This window comes from Pan paniscus, chromosome 3 (genome assembly GCF_029289425.2).
Source record: "Pan paniscus chromosome 3, NHGRI_mPanPan1-v2.0_pri, whole genome shotgun sequence".
Lineage (NCBI taxonomy): Eukaryota > Metazoa > Chordata > Mammalia > Primates > Hominidae > Pan > Pan paniscus.
Window position 1 is genome coordinate 153,118,463 of NC_073252.2, and position 14,306 is coordinate 153,132,768.

The 14,306-nt window shown below is 39.4% G+C and overlaps 2 protein-coding genes across 4 annotated transcripts in view; one reads left to right on the plus strand and one right to left on the minus strand.

Moving 5' to 3' along the window:
- The window catches only part of NPY2R (neuropeptide Y receptor Y2), a 45,276-nt gene extending 31,291 nt beyond the window's left edge, over nucleotides 1–13,985 (plus strand). The window contains exons 1-2 of one of the 3 annotated variants that reach the window (XM_003822575.5): nucleotides 5,756–5,885; nucleotides 10,719–13,985. In XM_003822575.5, the coding sequence (XP_003822623.1) occupies nucleotides 10,767–11,912 (1,146 nt within the window). In that variant the 5' untranslated portion in view covers nucleotides 5,756–5,885; nucleotides 10,719–10,766 and the 3' untranslated portion in view covers nucleotides 11,913–13,985. Of the gene's footprint in view, nucleotides 1–5,755; nucleotides 5,890–10,718 lie in introns of those variants that run through there. The other 2 variants (XM_008976159.5, XM_008976160.4) reach the window with 2 other exon arrangements.
- LOC134730325 (uncharacterized) lies at nucleotides 2,813–5,827 on the minus strand. Its single transcript, XM_063604068.1, has 3 exons — nucleotides 5,120–5,827; nucleotides 4,846–4,997; nucleotides 2,813–4,642 (listed from the first exon to the last, which is right to left on the minus strand). Exons 1-3 carry the CDS (start codon nucleotides 5,825–5,827, stop codon nucleotides 4,639–4,641), a joined length of 864 nt encoding a protein of 287 aa, XP_063460138.1. The 3' UTR covers nucleotides 2,813–4,638.
- Nucleotides 13,986–14,306: the final 321 nt, after the last annotated feature.

The window sequence follows — 14,306 nt, forward strand, 5'->3', positions numbered from 1 at the left end:
TGATATGCCCAGTTTAGGAAGTAGCATACGTTTTACTTTGAATGACTACTTGCTTTTCTTGAATAAGACACCTGCCTTATTCATATTGCATACAAATATTTTAAGAAATTTAGCCTATGAGATTTGTGAAGTTCACGATTTGAAGACCATTTCTTGCCCATTCAAACTTTACTGGACTACTCGCTACAAATGAAGGTCAGAGAAGGAAGTCAATTTTTCATCAGAACAAACTTGATTAGATTGACTAGTTTTTCAAAAAATGAAGTTTTTTTTAAAAAGACTATTTTAAAGTAGTACATTTATATAGACTTTTTTATATGTGTATTTGATGCAGCCCCAATTATATCTGTTCAGGTATTAACTCCTTCTGCTCCTTCTCCTCCATGAAAGGAAAAGCAGGCATAGATCCAAACAGAAATATCCATATGACCTATTGAGAATCTATATTATAACCAAATGGCCATTAGGATATCTAGGTTCCATAATTTTTGCTACAAGGCAATTATTGAAACTTTAAATACTAGTTCTACAAGAGGGACTTAATAAGCTTAAAAATATTCACTAAATGTATCAAGCATTTAAATAAAGCAAGACAATCAGTTTTCAATATACTAAACATCATAACTACATGTTCAGCTAGTTTGATTATTAATATTTCCTAACTAGGAACTTATTAGGCTTTGTTTGTTTAACCTAAGAAGTTAAGTACATGACTTTATTAGCTTCTCTGAGCTTTTCTTACATTACTGGAGTTAAGATAATTCTTCCACTTCAGCTGGCTGTGCTCACTCTTTGGTCCTGTGCTCTTCCTCCCTTCCTCAAATTTCTTCCTTTTGGCCAGTGGCCTGATTTGTGGGTTTACTTCTTTTCTTTGGGAATCAGCTTCCACATTCCAGCCGAACTGCACCACTTTGTTCTGTCTGTGGCTTAAGTCAGGTTGATATGGCTTACAAGTTATTCAATAATCTCTCAGGGAACCCTGATATTAAGGTGAGGGGAAAAAAAAAAAAACGAAAAAACTAGCTTTCTGGCAGAGTGAAAACAGGAAACCCTGGAATCCAAAGAAACTTATTCTCTTGTGCTTTTTTTCCCTCCTGATTTAGTTTCCCCACTTCAATCTTCCCCACCTGGGGCCACTGAAATTTTATACTGAACATTTTACGTGGACTCCATGTTACCTGAAGTATTTGCCTTTTCATGGAAGAAGTTTCTTGGTTTTCCCATCATTCAATTTAACCTTTGTGGTTAAGGTTTATGTAGTGTGAACTTGGCTTCAGGAAAAAATTTTAAAATACCTCGCTCTTACTCCCTGCTGGATTTATGTGAAAGAAATAACTGGACAAAGGTACTGCAAATATATCCAAGATCATTTCTCACAGTTTTGTCCATAACAACAATAACTCATGAGAATATAATCATACAGTTTATGACTAGGCAACCATTAAAGGAAGGATGTATATTTATATTAAGGAAATGGAAATATGTTTTTGACATATTTTTAAGCTTAAAAGTTGAGAAGGCAGGCTACAAGTTCATTAAAAGTAGAGATTTTACACCAATATGCTGATGATGGTCATGCTGGATGATGAAATTTTAGACTTTATACAGTCCACCACTTACGCTCCCTATGTGGCTACAGTTGTCATTCTGTATACTGGGGCGGGGGGCGGGGAGAGCAGCGATTGGTTTCAGGACCCCTGCATATGCCAAAATCCTTGCATATTCATGTCTGGCAGTCAGCCCTGCAGAACCACATATATGAAAAATGGACCTTCTGTAAAGGCCATTTCACATCCGCAAACACTGTATTTTCCATTTGTGTTTGGGTGAAAAAGATCTGAGTTTAAGTGGACCTGTGCAGTTCAAACTGTGCTGTTCAAGGGTCAACTATATTTAGTTTTACATTCAAATTAACTACAATTCAATAAAATTTAAAATTTCAGTTCTTCAGTTGCACTAGCCACACGTCAAGTGCTCAATAACCACATATGTCTAGTGGCTACTGTACTGCACAGCCCAGATACAAAACATTTCCATTATTGCAGAAAGTTCTGTGGGACTGCATTGTTTTAGATAATGCCTATTTCTTCTATGATGTTTTTGTTTATTCTAACTTTTACAATGATTATAATTTTTATAATCAAAATAACAATGAAATTATTTATACCATGGGGGAAGCATCTTTGCTGTTAAAATGAAATTACAATGATGGAAATCTGTATCATGATTTTCTTTATCTAATAAGTATGTATCACAAGTGGTCCTCAATACTGATATTATTGAACTTTTTTAATGGAGAGCTTTTCTGAAATTTCATCTAGCTATCTAAAATATTTGGATTGTTCAGTTATTCAACAAATCTCTTACTTCAGAGTCTCCTTGGGAATATCTATTCAACCAGAAATGGAAAAGAAAATTACTTATTTGGCAACTAATCTTTGGCTGTATTCCTTTTGTATTTCTGTGCATTGAGAAATGGTCTATGGGGTAGGGGAAATGGTAGTAGAACTATGTTTTAAATATTTAAGGAGATTTGTCAGACATCAAATATTAATGTAACAGGTTACAATATTGGAGGCCCATGATGAGTCAGGCTGCTATCTATCTATCTATCTATCTATCTATCTATCTATCTATCTATCATCTATCTATCTATCTATCTATCTATCTATCTATCTATCTATCTATGATTTCTTATTTATTTTGGCCTGTCCACTAGGAGTTTTGGATTTTTAAAAATTAATTTGGTTTATTTAAAATTCAGAAGATTTTTAACAATATGGATTTTGCTTCTCTTAAAAATCGTATCTGAGAATACTGAATCAAGATTTTTGCAGGCCAGCTGAGTGTAATCTGAGAAGCAATCTCCCCATTTAGCTATAGCATGTGCTTTTGTGCTCTTCAAGGTGTTATGGCAATCAACATTTTCCACTCTCTCCTACAACCTAGCATGCTGGTCCATTTATGTCATTGGCCCTAACCACGCAGGCATCTGAGTTTGAGTCTGTTGTCTATTTGAAGAGCAGTCACAGCACATATTCTGGTTAGAATTTCCTGAGCAACTAAATGATTTGATACAAAAGAAATCAAGCATCAATAATCTTGTCCTATTTCAATTTGGATTAATCGATATTTCACCACCACTTCCACAAACTCCCAAACTCCTGTCAGTGTCACAACTGGGTTTATGGACATTCATCAGAGTGGTTCGTTGTTACTACAATACACAGGATATGTATGCACATTTAAGGATATGAATTAGACTGTGATGCACAAAAGTGTCATAAGCTAATTCCCACAGCTCTCCTTGATAATATGATACACTATGAAGTGACTTTCATTTCAGTTTATCAGTTTCTCATCCAATTCTGAACTTTATTAAAGGACATTAATCATAGAGACCATTTACTCTTTTGAGGTTGCTGACTAGATGTCTGTGGAACTATATGAATCTACTAAGACAAACACACGTCTATAAGAGAGTGAGGCAAATAGTTGGTTATGGCTGCTAATACGCTTCTGAAAGGCAATTTCAAAGGAGATAAAATGTGTTTTGTGCAATCAATGTCAGTGAAATCAGTTGAATTTTCCAAAGCAATTGCCCTAAAAGACAACACTCATCTGTTTTGCTGGATATTTGATTTGTTTTTGTGGTCATTGTTTAAATCCATTTCTACTCTTTTAAAGTTATAACTTATTGGTATATGGTTCATTCTTCACCAATGCAGATATATTGAGAAGAATGGAACCTGTCACACATAACACATATTTGGGCAAAGAGTACTTTCTTAAGGAAAAAACAAACAAAACAAAACAAAACAAAAACAACTACTAAAAGACTTTAAGTGGAACTGTGTAGAACATGTTAAACATTTCCATTTCTGTTTACCTTTGTTTCTAGGTATTTGAAAAGCCCAGGCTGCTTTGTTTTATAAAGAATTCCAATACTCCTGTGGGCATAATTCTATATTAACTGAAGATTAATTTCAGGTTACACTGTAAAAATGCCTTACAAATGCAATACTATTAGGGTGTGGAAAACCCTGAAGGAACTGAAAATCCAATCCATTTGAGGGAAGCCTTTAATTAACATCTTGGAGAATATGTATTACCTTTTTAAACAGATAAATATATTTTTTTCATTTTAGAGTAGCGGAATCTAATCTTAATCTAATCTTTTAGGAGTATATTTCAGAGAAATTCCAAGCACACCAGTATGACCATCCTTATTTCAGAAATGACAATGCATAGAGGAAAAGTAATGTGTGCAAAGCCTCCGAAGAGGATGGTTAAGTAAAGACTTAGGTTACCAGTATCAGGCTTTCGTTTTTGTATGTAGGTAGCTCTACTGCCTCCTCTTAAAACCAACAAAGGAAAGAGAGACTGGCTGCAAACTTTTAGAAGGAATGGCTTCGAATAGGGTTCCTGGGAGGAATCCCGAGGAAATAGACGCTGCTGCTCTGCTGATTGTCTCCACTATCCTGTTTTGCTCCTACCCACTAATCCAGCCTGGGAGGCTCTGGGCATTAGCGGAAGGCTTCACCACAAGGAGACAGGAGCGAGTATTCCATAGGCATGCGCTCCTAGTGGCACGAGTGGCTTGGGTCAGGATCAAAGAGTGAAGGATCCGGAAGTCAGCTATCTGGAGAGAGAGAGATTGTGTTTTATTCGTGTCCCATAGCTTTCCTATCCTATCCCTATCCTAGCTTTTAACCTGAGCCAGAGCTCACTACACAGGTTCCTGGCTATCGAGTCTGAATCTGCACTACTCAACTTATAAACTGTCTGCAGACACCTGTTAGGGAAATTGCTGATCATGGGCAGCAGGATCTGAACTCGCTTTACCTTCTTGTTTGGAGCACAGGGACCGCCCAGCTAGAGGAGCACCAGCGCACTGCGCCCCAGCCCTGGGCGAGGGTGCGGAGGATTTGTTCTCGGTACAATCCTGCTGGCGCTTTTCCGGGGTTCTGCGCGGATCCAGCTCCCCATCTCTGCTCCTACACACACAAAAGAAAACAACTCTCGATTGGAAGTTGTGGAATTTTCTCAGCCCCTACGAGGCGCGGGGATTCTCCAGCCCCGGCCCTCCTCCCGCCAGCCTGAGGTCTCCTTCGCTCGCCTGCCTTGCTAGGGACCTCAGTCCCTCAGCCGCAGCTGGGTCTGTCCGCCCCGCCTTTGCCCTCGCCTTTTCCCGGGGCGGATTTGGTGAAGTCGGCCTCAAGTCCAGGAGGTCTGTCTTCGCCGGGCCATCTCTCGCGGAACTGGGGGTTAGAGAGCAAAGGGAGAGATTCGTGGAAGGGAAGGGAGGTAGGGGTGGCGCAAACGCCCAGAGTATCAAACTTGGGGGTGGCACAGCAGGTGACAGCAGCAGCTGCAGGTGGTGGCTGGGGACCCGCGAGGGGGCGCCCCTCTGGGTAAGGTCTGGCTGAGCGGGCTTGCAAGCCCGGGAGGCGGCTGAGAGACCCTGGACACTGTTCCTGCTCCCTCGCCACCAAAACTTCTCCTCCAGTCCCCTCCCCTGCAGGACCATCGCCCGCAGCCTCTGCACCTGTTTTCTTGTGTTTAAGGGTGGGGTTTGCCCCCCTCCCCACGCTCCCATCTCTGATCCTCCCACCTTCACCCGCCCACCCCGCGAGTGAGTGCGGTGCCCAGGCGCGCTTGGCCTGAGAGGTCGGCAGCAGACCCGGCAGCGCCAACCGCCCAGCCGCTCTGACTGCTCCGGCTGCCGGCCCGCGCGGCGCGGGCTGTCCTGGACCCTAGGAGGGACGGAACCGGACTTGCCTTTGGGCACCTTCCAGGGCCCTCTCCAGGTCGGCTGGCTAATCATTGGACAGACGGACTGCACACATCTTGTTTCCGCGTCTCCGCAAAAACGCGAGGTCCAGGTCAGTAAGTGTAATTCCTAACTCTGATCACCTCCTGGGAACAAGAAAATCCCTAGAGGAGCGCTCGGTTCCTATGAAGAGGGACATGAGGAGGTCCTCATGAGTGTATGGACTTTTTCCTCCTCCTTTAGGCGGGAGGTGGCGGTTTGGAGGATGTAATACCATCCCCATTTTCTACTTTCTCTAGATTTTCCCTTTTCTGTTGAAGATTATTTACTATTTCCTTGACCCTTCTTTGAGATAGGTCATTATCTTTCCAGAACAGTAAGTTGTTATTGTTCCTGCCTCTTTAAAAATCGAACACTTGTCTAAAGCAGAAGGTCCTATTGGATTCTCCAAAGCCGTTCAAGAGGAGACACATTCATTTAAGCGTTTGCTCATTTTCCATCAGAAAGGCTCACCCACTGGCAGGAGCTTTTGGTGGCAGGGAAAGAGGCAAAATTAAAAGCTTTGAGACTTTTTGCAATAGGTACACATCATTTAAAATTCAGTGACATGAAATGGAGATGCTGTTTCCAAAGAAAGGCTTCCCACACCCTTTGGTGAATATTTTCAACTTTCTACTGATTAGCCAAACAATCATGTCTTGTATGTAGCATTCTTGAAACTTCCCTTCTTCCCCCTCCCCTGCCCCCATTCCTAGAACTAATTAGTGTAGGCAAATTCAGGGCTTTTGATTTCTGAGACTGATTTCTGAGATATTTTTCCCTGGGAAAAATGTTCTGGAAGATATTGTGCTTGATAAGATGTGTAGGTTTACTAAGGCCAACCTGTGACAATATTGTTGCAAAAAGCCCCCACAGATTTAAACATCTCTCCTCAAAGCATGAACTGGTCTCTGACTCAAATAACTTGAGGTTATTTGAATCTTGGGTGGTGGGCTGTTGGGGGAAGTCCTGAAACTCTTTTCCTATTCTGCAAAGAAATGTTTCTATGACAAAGTTTCTAAGGATTCCCTTATTCAGGAAAATTGTACCAGTAAAAGTTCTCTTTAAATGTCTTAAAGTAATGTAAATATCTCATTTTGCCTTATTTCAAAGAAAGGTTATTCCCTTGTCTGCTTGCTGTTTCCTTTGTGTGCTTTTGATGGCAACTTCCTCTGTGTACCATTTTCCTTTCCCACTTTTCCAGAAGTGCTGTCATGAAATGATGCATTTTCTGCTCTGGGTAATGTTTTGACCTGGCTGAAGGCCAGTAACCTGCTTAAGCACAGCTAACACTGTCTATATTCTAAGAGCTTGTAGATCAACAACCATTCCTACAGAGAAGTTGTAAATAAAAGGGCTTCAAAATTTATAAAACAAGACTGAGAAGAAAAAGCAAAGCAAATCAAAAAATCAAGTATACTCTTCCTCCTAGTATCCTTCAATCTCATGCTTCCTCTCAATTTAGTCAGGTATAACCTCCAAAGTCCAGCCTCTTGGAGTCTCTTTAATTCTGTAAATGGCTAAATGGCTTGTCAGGATTGAGTAACTGTACTCTAAAACCAGTCTCTTTCTTAGTCTAGGGGATATGGTATGGCCTATCAAACATACACTCCAAGATATGAATGGTTTGTTTCAGATTTCTCTAATTACTAAGGAATGGAGGCACATGTGAAAAGAGGCTGGGGCTCCTTGGAATGTTCTATGTGAAATTTATGCAGAGGGAGCAGGAATATATCAGTACGGCAAACACCTGAGTACATGGAAACTCTCATGTCTCTCTGTATAGTAAGGCTCCTGTGGAAGGGTGAGTGGTGAGAGACAGAGAGTGAGGGAAAGATGTGGAAAGAAAAAAAAAAGTGAGATAAATGGAGCAGGAGAAAGAGAGTTGGGGGAGCAGAAACCTTTGAAACAGAAAGTTTTCTTTATGGGTTATACTGACAATTTAAAATGTTATAATCAGGAATTAATTTAACAGGGTCTCAGGACAATTTTTTTTTGTATAAGCAGTTATCTGATTAAGAATAAGAAAAAAAGCATACGGATGTTATGTCATAGGGAAGAACCCTACATAGGCAGCTGTCTTCAGTAAAGGAAAGGATCAAAATTATACTTTCCATTTGGCTGACATTGATTATTCAGTATAATTGTGCTTTCCTTTAGCTTTATATTTGTTCTGCCAAATTGCTGAGTACCTTTAATATGCTATATAGTGTGCTAGGGATTAAACAATGGAGGAAGAAGGTCCAGGTTCTGTCTTCAAAGAGATTGCTGTGGTGGGTAAACGAAGGAAAACAGTCACAACATGGCATGTGGTACATGCGGCATTAGAAGTGAGCACAGGGGCTTGGGGTAACTGAGAGGCTTCCCAGTTTAAAACGGGGAGGGCAGAGATGCATGAAAAAGGCTCAGGTGTTACTGGAATTGGAAGTAAGGCAGTATGACAGAAGTGGACAGTATATATTGGGCTGTCAGCAGAGATGAGGCCAGAGGGATATGCAGGGATGAGTTCAAGAAAAGCCTCGAATGTCAGGCTAAGGAGTTGGGATTTTCTTCTATAGGCCAGTGTTGTCAACCTGTGGGTGCAGATCCTTTGGTGGGAGAGCAAATTAATGAAAGCATATATGTATGTTATTATCAGATCATGCAAAACAGAATCTATTCAAGAATGTAAAAAAGGAGTAATTTAATTCAGATAGTTGATTAAACAAGTGATGGAAGCCAAACAATGGATGTTGAGACTACCTAGGGATTACCAAGAGCAGGAAGTCATTACTGCCTCCAGCTGGATGGACATGAGGAAGAGGTAGTGTGACCAAGGCCCCCGGAACAGGGACCCCCTCTGGAATCAGAATCGCAATAGGTCTGTCCTATGAAAACCAGAGCTACAGAACTGCTGTAGAGGCACGGCCAAGAGCAGAGAGGGAGGAAGAAGAATATAGTGGCTTCTCCCTTCCTGCTGCCTGCCAGTGCCTCCCACCGACCAAACCCAGCCAGAATCCCAAGGACTTGGAGCTTGAAAATGTATTCTGTGAGAGTCAGCCCTCCTGTGGTACAGAGCAGAACAGAACAGAGGAACGGTGAGGGAAGGAGCTGGGGGGCACATAGGCCCAGCCAAGCATTATCTGTGGGCTGAATAAATATATGACTTTCCTACCAATGGTGTTAGATGCTATTAATTACAAACACATTTATTGAAAGGGTCATAAAAACAAATTCATAAAAGAAGCTCTGAATGAACAGTGGCAGCCTTTTGTGATTATGAACATATTTGAAAGGTACTACCACCATGGTGTTGGGCTCTGAATGCTTTAACAGACTGAAAAAATGAAACTTATATTAAAAAAATACATCGTAATTGTTTCAAACAATCTGGAGACATTGAGGAAAACAATATGATCACATTTGAATTTCAGAAAAAAAATTTTAATATCAGAGTAGGCATTGTCCAGTAAAATGTGAGAGCCTTAGATAGAGGTACTATCCTCTTGTCTTCACCCGGCAAAAGCCCTAGTTCAAGACATAGGTTTTTAAATGCATGATGCATGCAGGTTTGAAGAAGTAAAGGCGCCAGGATGGTAAAGCCACCCCTGGCATTGAGTAGACACTCGATTATTTCTGTTAGGTGAATGAATTAATTAATAAATAAAAGCAAAAGAGGATGGGAGGTAAGTTAGAAGATGATTAGAGTAATCATGATAAGAGATTAAGAAGAATAAAACCAATGTTGTAGAAACAATGAGAAAATAACAGGTGGAAGAGATATGTAACATACTAGTCTGCGGGTTCTCTTAAATGTGGGGGCTAACAGAGATTTTGAGAAAGCATGAAATGTTATATGTTAGTTCAGAACTTTATTTAAGATCATTCAAAAAAGCAACTGTTCCAACCCAAGTGTCCTTAGAGCATTGAGTGGATAAAGAAAACGTGGTATGTAATACACCATGGAATACTACTCAGCTGTAAAAAAGAATGATATGATGTCTTTTGCAACAAATTGAATGGAGCTGGAGACCATTATTCTAAGTGAAGTAACTAGGATGGAAAATCAAATACAATAGGTTCTCATTTGTAAGTAGGAGCTAAGCTGTGGGTACACAAAAGCATACAGAGTGGTATAATGGACTTTGGAGACTCATAAAGGAGAGGGTTGGAATGGGAGTGAGGGATAAAAAAACTACATATTGGGTACAAGGTACACTACTTGGGTGACAGATGCACTAAAATCTGATTTTACTACCATACAATCCATCCGTGCAACCAAAAAACATTTGTACCCCAAAAGCTATTGAAATTAAATTTTAAAAAAGTAACTCTTCTATATATTTTAATACTATTTTTAATACTAAATCCTGCACCAAAAACAGAATCTGCTTGGTTTATCTGAGATAATTCATAGTCCCAAGGTTCAGGCACCAGACAAATAGTTTTAATATGTTCCCCTTTCTTATACAATTTGTTGCTGTATATTTATAAATTTGAAACAGTCAAGATAATGAAGGAAACTTTACTTTTTTATCTACCTGAAAATTAATTCAATGAATTCATAGTGGTTATACAATTCATAAAGTTTATAATATTCATTCCACTTAAAATGAAATTAATCCATTCAATAGCATTCACTTTGAAATTATGTCTATACTATCGGTATTATACTTTACCGTCATAGCATATATTTCAGAAACCTGATTTAATTGATCCATATTTGACAATAGACTTATTAAAGGGTCTATTTCATTAAAATGTTTTGCTACGCACAATTTTAGAGAGTAGAGGATATTTTGATCCCCAACCAAAATTAAACCAGTCCATTTGTGAAATTTCTTTGCTTCACCTTTGTGTTTTCCTCGTTCCATTGGTTTTTGTTGTTGTTGTTGTTGTTTTGTTTTATTTTGTTTTTTCTTTTTAGGTTGTAGACTCTTGTGCTGGTTGCAGGCCAAGTGGACCTGTACTGAAAATGGGTCCAATAGGTGCAGAGGCTGATGAGAACCAGACAGTGGAAGAAATGAAGGTGGAACAATACGGGCCACAAACAACTCCTAGAGGTGAACTGGTCCCTGACCCTGAGCCAGAGCTTATAGATAGTACCAAGCTGATTGAGGTACAAGTTGTTCTCATATTGGCCTACTGCTCCATTATCTTGCTTGGGGTAATTGGCAACTCCTTGGTGATCCATGTGGTGATCAAATTCAAGAGCATGCGCACAGTAACCAACTTTTTCATTGCCAATCTGGCTGTGGCAGATCTTTTGGTGAACACTCTGTGTCTACCGTTCACTCTTACCTATACCTTAATGGGGGAGTGGAAAATGGGTCCTGTCCTGTGCCACCTGGTGCCCTATGCCCAGGGCCTGGCAGTACAAGTATCCACAATCACCTTGACAGTAATTGCCCTGGACCGGCACAGGTGCATCGTCTACCACCTAGAGAGCAAGATCTCCAAGCGAATCAGCTTCCTGATTATTGGCTTGGCCTGGGGCATCAGTGCCCTGCTGGCAAGTCCCCTGGCCATCTTCCGGGAGTATTCGCTGATTGAGATCATTCCGGACTTTGAGATTGTGGCCTGTACTGAAAAGTGGCCTGGCGAGGAGAAGAGCATCTATGGCACTGTCTACAGTCTTTCTTCCTTGTTGATCTTGTATGTTTTGCCTCTGGGCATTATATCATTTTCCTACACTCGCATTTGGAGTAAATTGAAGAACCATGTCAGTCCTGGAGCTGCAAATGACCACTACCATCAGCGAAGGCAAAAAACCACCAAAATGCTGGTGTGTGTGGTGGTGGTGTTTGCGGTCAGCTGGCTGCCTCTCCATGCCTTCCAGCTTGCCGTTGACATTGACAGCCAGGTCCTGGACCTGAAGGAGTACAAACTCATCTTCACAGTGTTCCACATTATCGCTATGTGCTCCACTTTTGCCAATCCCCTTCTCTATGGCTGGATGAACAGCAACTACAGAAAGGCTTTCCTCTCGGCCTTCCGCTGTGAGCAGCGATTGGATGCCATTCATTCTGAGGTGTCCGTGACATTCAAGGCTAAAAAGAACCTGGAGGTCAGAAAGAACAGTGGCCCCAATGACTCTTTCACAGAGGCTACCAATGTCTAAGGAAGCTGTGGTGTGAAAATGTATGGATGAATTCTGACCAGAGCTATGAATCTGGTTGATGGCGGCTCACAAGTGAAAACTGATCTCCCATTTTAAAGAAGAAGTGGATCTAAATGGAAGCATCTGCTGTTTAATTCCTGGAAAACTGGCTGGGCAGAGCCTGTGTGAAAATACTGGAATTCAAAGATAAGGCAACAAAATGGTTTACTTAACAGTTGGTTGGGTAGTAGGTTGAATTATGAGTAAAAGCAGAGAGAAGTACTTTTGATTATTTTCCTGGAGTGAAGAAAACTTGAACAAGAAATTGGTATTATCAAAGCATTGCCAAGAGACGGTGGGAAAATAAGTTGACTTTCAAATCACATTAGGACCTGGACTGGGGAGGTGTGCAGTTCACTGCTCCCTGCTTGGCTTATGAAAACACCACTGAACAGAAATTTCTCCAGGGAGCCACAGGCTCTCCTTCATCGCATTTTGATTTTTTTGTTCATTCTCTAGACAAAATCCATCAGGGAATGCTGCAGGAAAAGATTGCCAACTATATGAATGGCTTCGAGGAAATAAACTGAAATTTGCTATATAATTAATATTTTGGCAGATGATAGGGGAACTCCTCAACACTCAGTGAGCCAATTGTTCTTAAAACCAATTGCACGTTTGGTGAAAGTTTCTTCAACTCTGAATCAAAAGCTGAAATTCTCAGAATTGCAGGAAATGCAAACCATCATTTAATTTCTAATTTCAAGTTACATCTGCTTTATGGAGATACTATTTAGATAACAAGAATACAACTTGATACTTTTATTGTTATACCTTTTTGAACATGTATGATTTCTGTTATTATTCCTATTGGAGCTAAGTTTGTCTACACTAAAATTTAAATCAGACTAGAGAATAATTTTTGTGGCATGTTGTAACATTTCACAGTATTTACAAGCTATTTTTGCACAGGTACATAGCTCTCATGTATTTAAAGAACACTGCAGTGTTATTTTCTTTGAAATTCATCCTCCACGGACCCATTCATACTAAATAAAACAATGTAATTACATTAAAATGGACCTATCTGTAAGAGGTACTAAAAACACTGGATTCATTTCTTCTTGCAAATGTTGTATTTCAAACCAATTTCACATAAGTTATTTATCTTCTTTTCAAAATAATTAGCTATATTTTTATATAATATGAATATATACATAAAAATTGTTTCTATAAATTGTAGAACATAGATGCTACAGTATTTTTTATTTAATTATATTATGAATAAAATTGTTATTTCAATAGTACCCGACCAAAGATGGTTAAAAACCTTCTATGTTCATAAAAAATAACAACTGAGATGTTAAAATAGTCATACGTCTTTAGATGCTGTTAAAGTTTCATTACAGTCATATTTTTGTAAATATGACAGAATTTGTGAATATATTTTTAAAGCAAAAAACCTCAACATGCATATGATATATAGTTACAACATTAATTTTATGAACTGGAGAGCTTTACTTTATGGATATATTTAAAATTCATACTATAGCTCCTATTAAATTCCTTCCATGATAGATATAAAGGACTGGTTTTTAAGTGCACTGCACTTCTGGAATACTGAAAAAGAATGAAAACAATATGTTAGATTAGGTCTAAGACTTTAAGAAGCGAACAAAAAGTAATGTATATCTGTAATATATAATCAAATGATTCATTTTTATGTTAGACTCAGCAAATTGTTCAAAAATAACCTTTTTGTCTTTTAAGTAGCAGTCACTTTGCTTAAGATGCTAATAGAAAACTGTGGTTAAAGATTTACCCTCCCTCTTGGTGAATTATTACACTGTAAGAAATGTATATGCTACTGTGTTACATGTTGTATTAGTAAATTATTAGAATCCAATTAATGATTCAATTAACATATCTTATCCAATTCATTATGTCAATTCATTAATAAAATACCTTTTATGTAGTGGCTTTATGTTGCAATTAAAAAGTTGGGAAAATGAGAGAAATTGTGTGGAATTTTATATCAGAGTGCTTGTCTAAGACAAGGCAGTAAGACTAATGCAACTAAAAAAGAAAAATAAAGGCTGCTGTTCCACAGTTAGTCCAGCTCTCTTTCCATTCTGTACCTGAACCTGAGTCAATGGATCCACTCCTATGACTGCAATTACAATACATAATATGAGGATACGTGGATCTTCATTTTTCAGACAAGACCTTTCTTCTTAACTTCAATTCTGTATCTCTACCAGCCAATAGACCATGTCCACATGGGTGTCTCACCAGCAAATCAAATCCAATATGTCTCAAACAGAACCTGCCATTTCAATGCACACCTCATCCCATCTCCCCTCCACGTTGTCTTCCCGTATTCTCTGTCTCAATCATGACACTACTATGTGCCTA

What these genes read in the sequence shown, in the direction of transcription:
- LOC134730325 (XM_063604068.1), bottom strand. Translation starts at nt 5,827, where the DNA reads ATGATTAGCCAGCCGACCTGGAGAGGGCCCTGGAAGGTGCCCAAAGGC. An exon ending in TGAGGTCCCTAGCAAGGCAG is followed by an intron (nt 4,998 to 5,119) that starts GCGAGCGAAGGA and finishes TTGTGTGTGTAG; the next exon opens with GAGCAGAGATGGGGAGCTGG.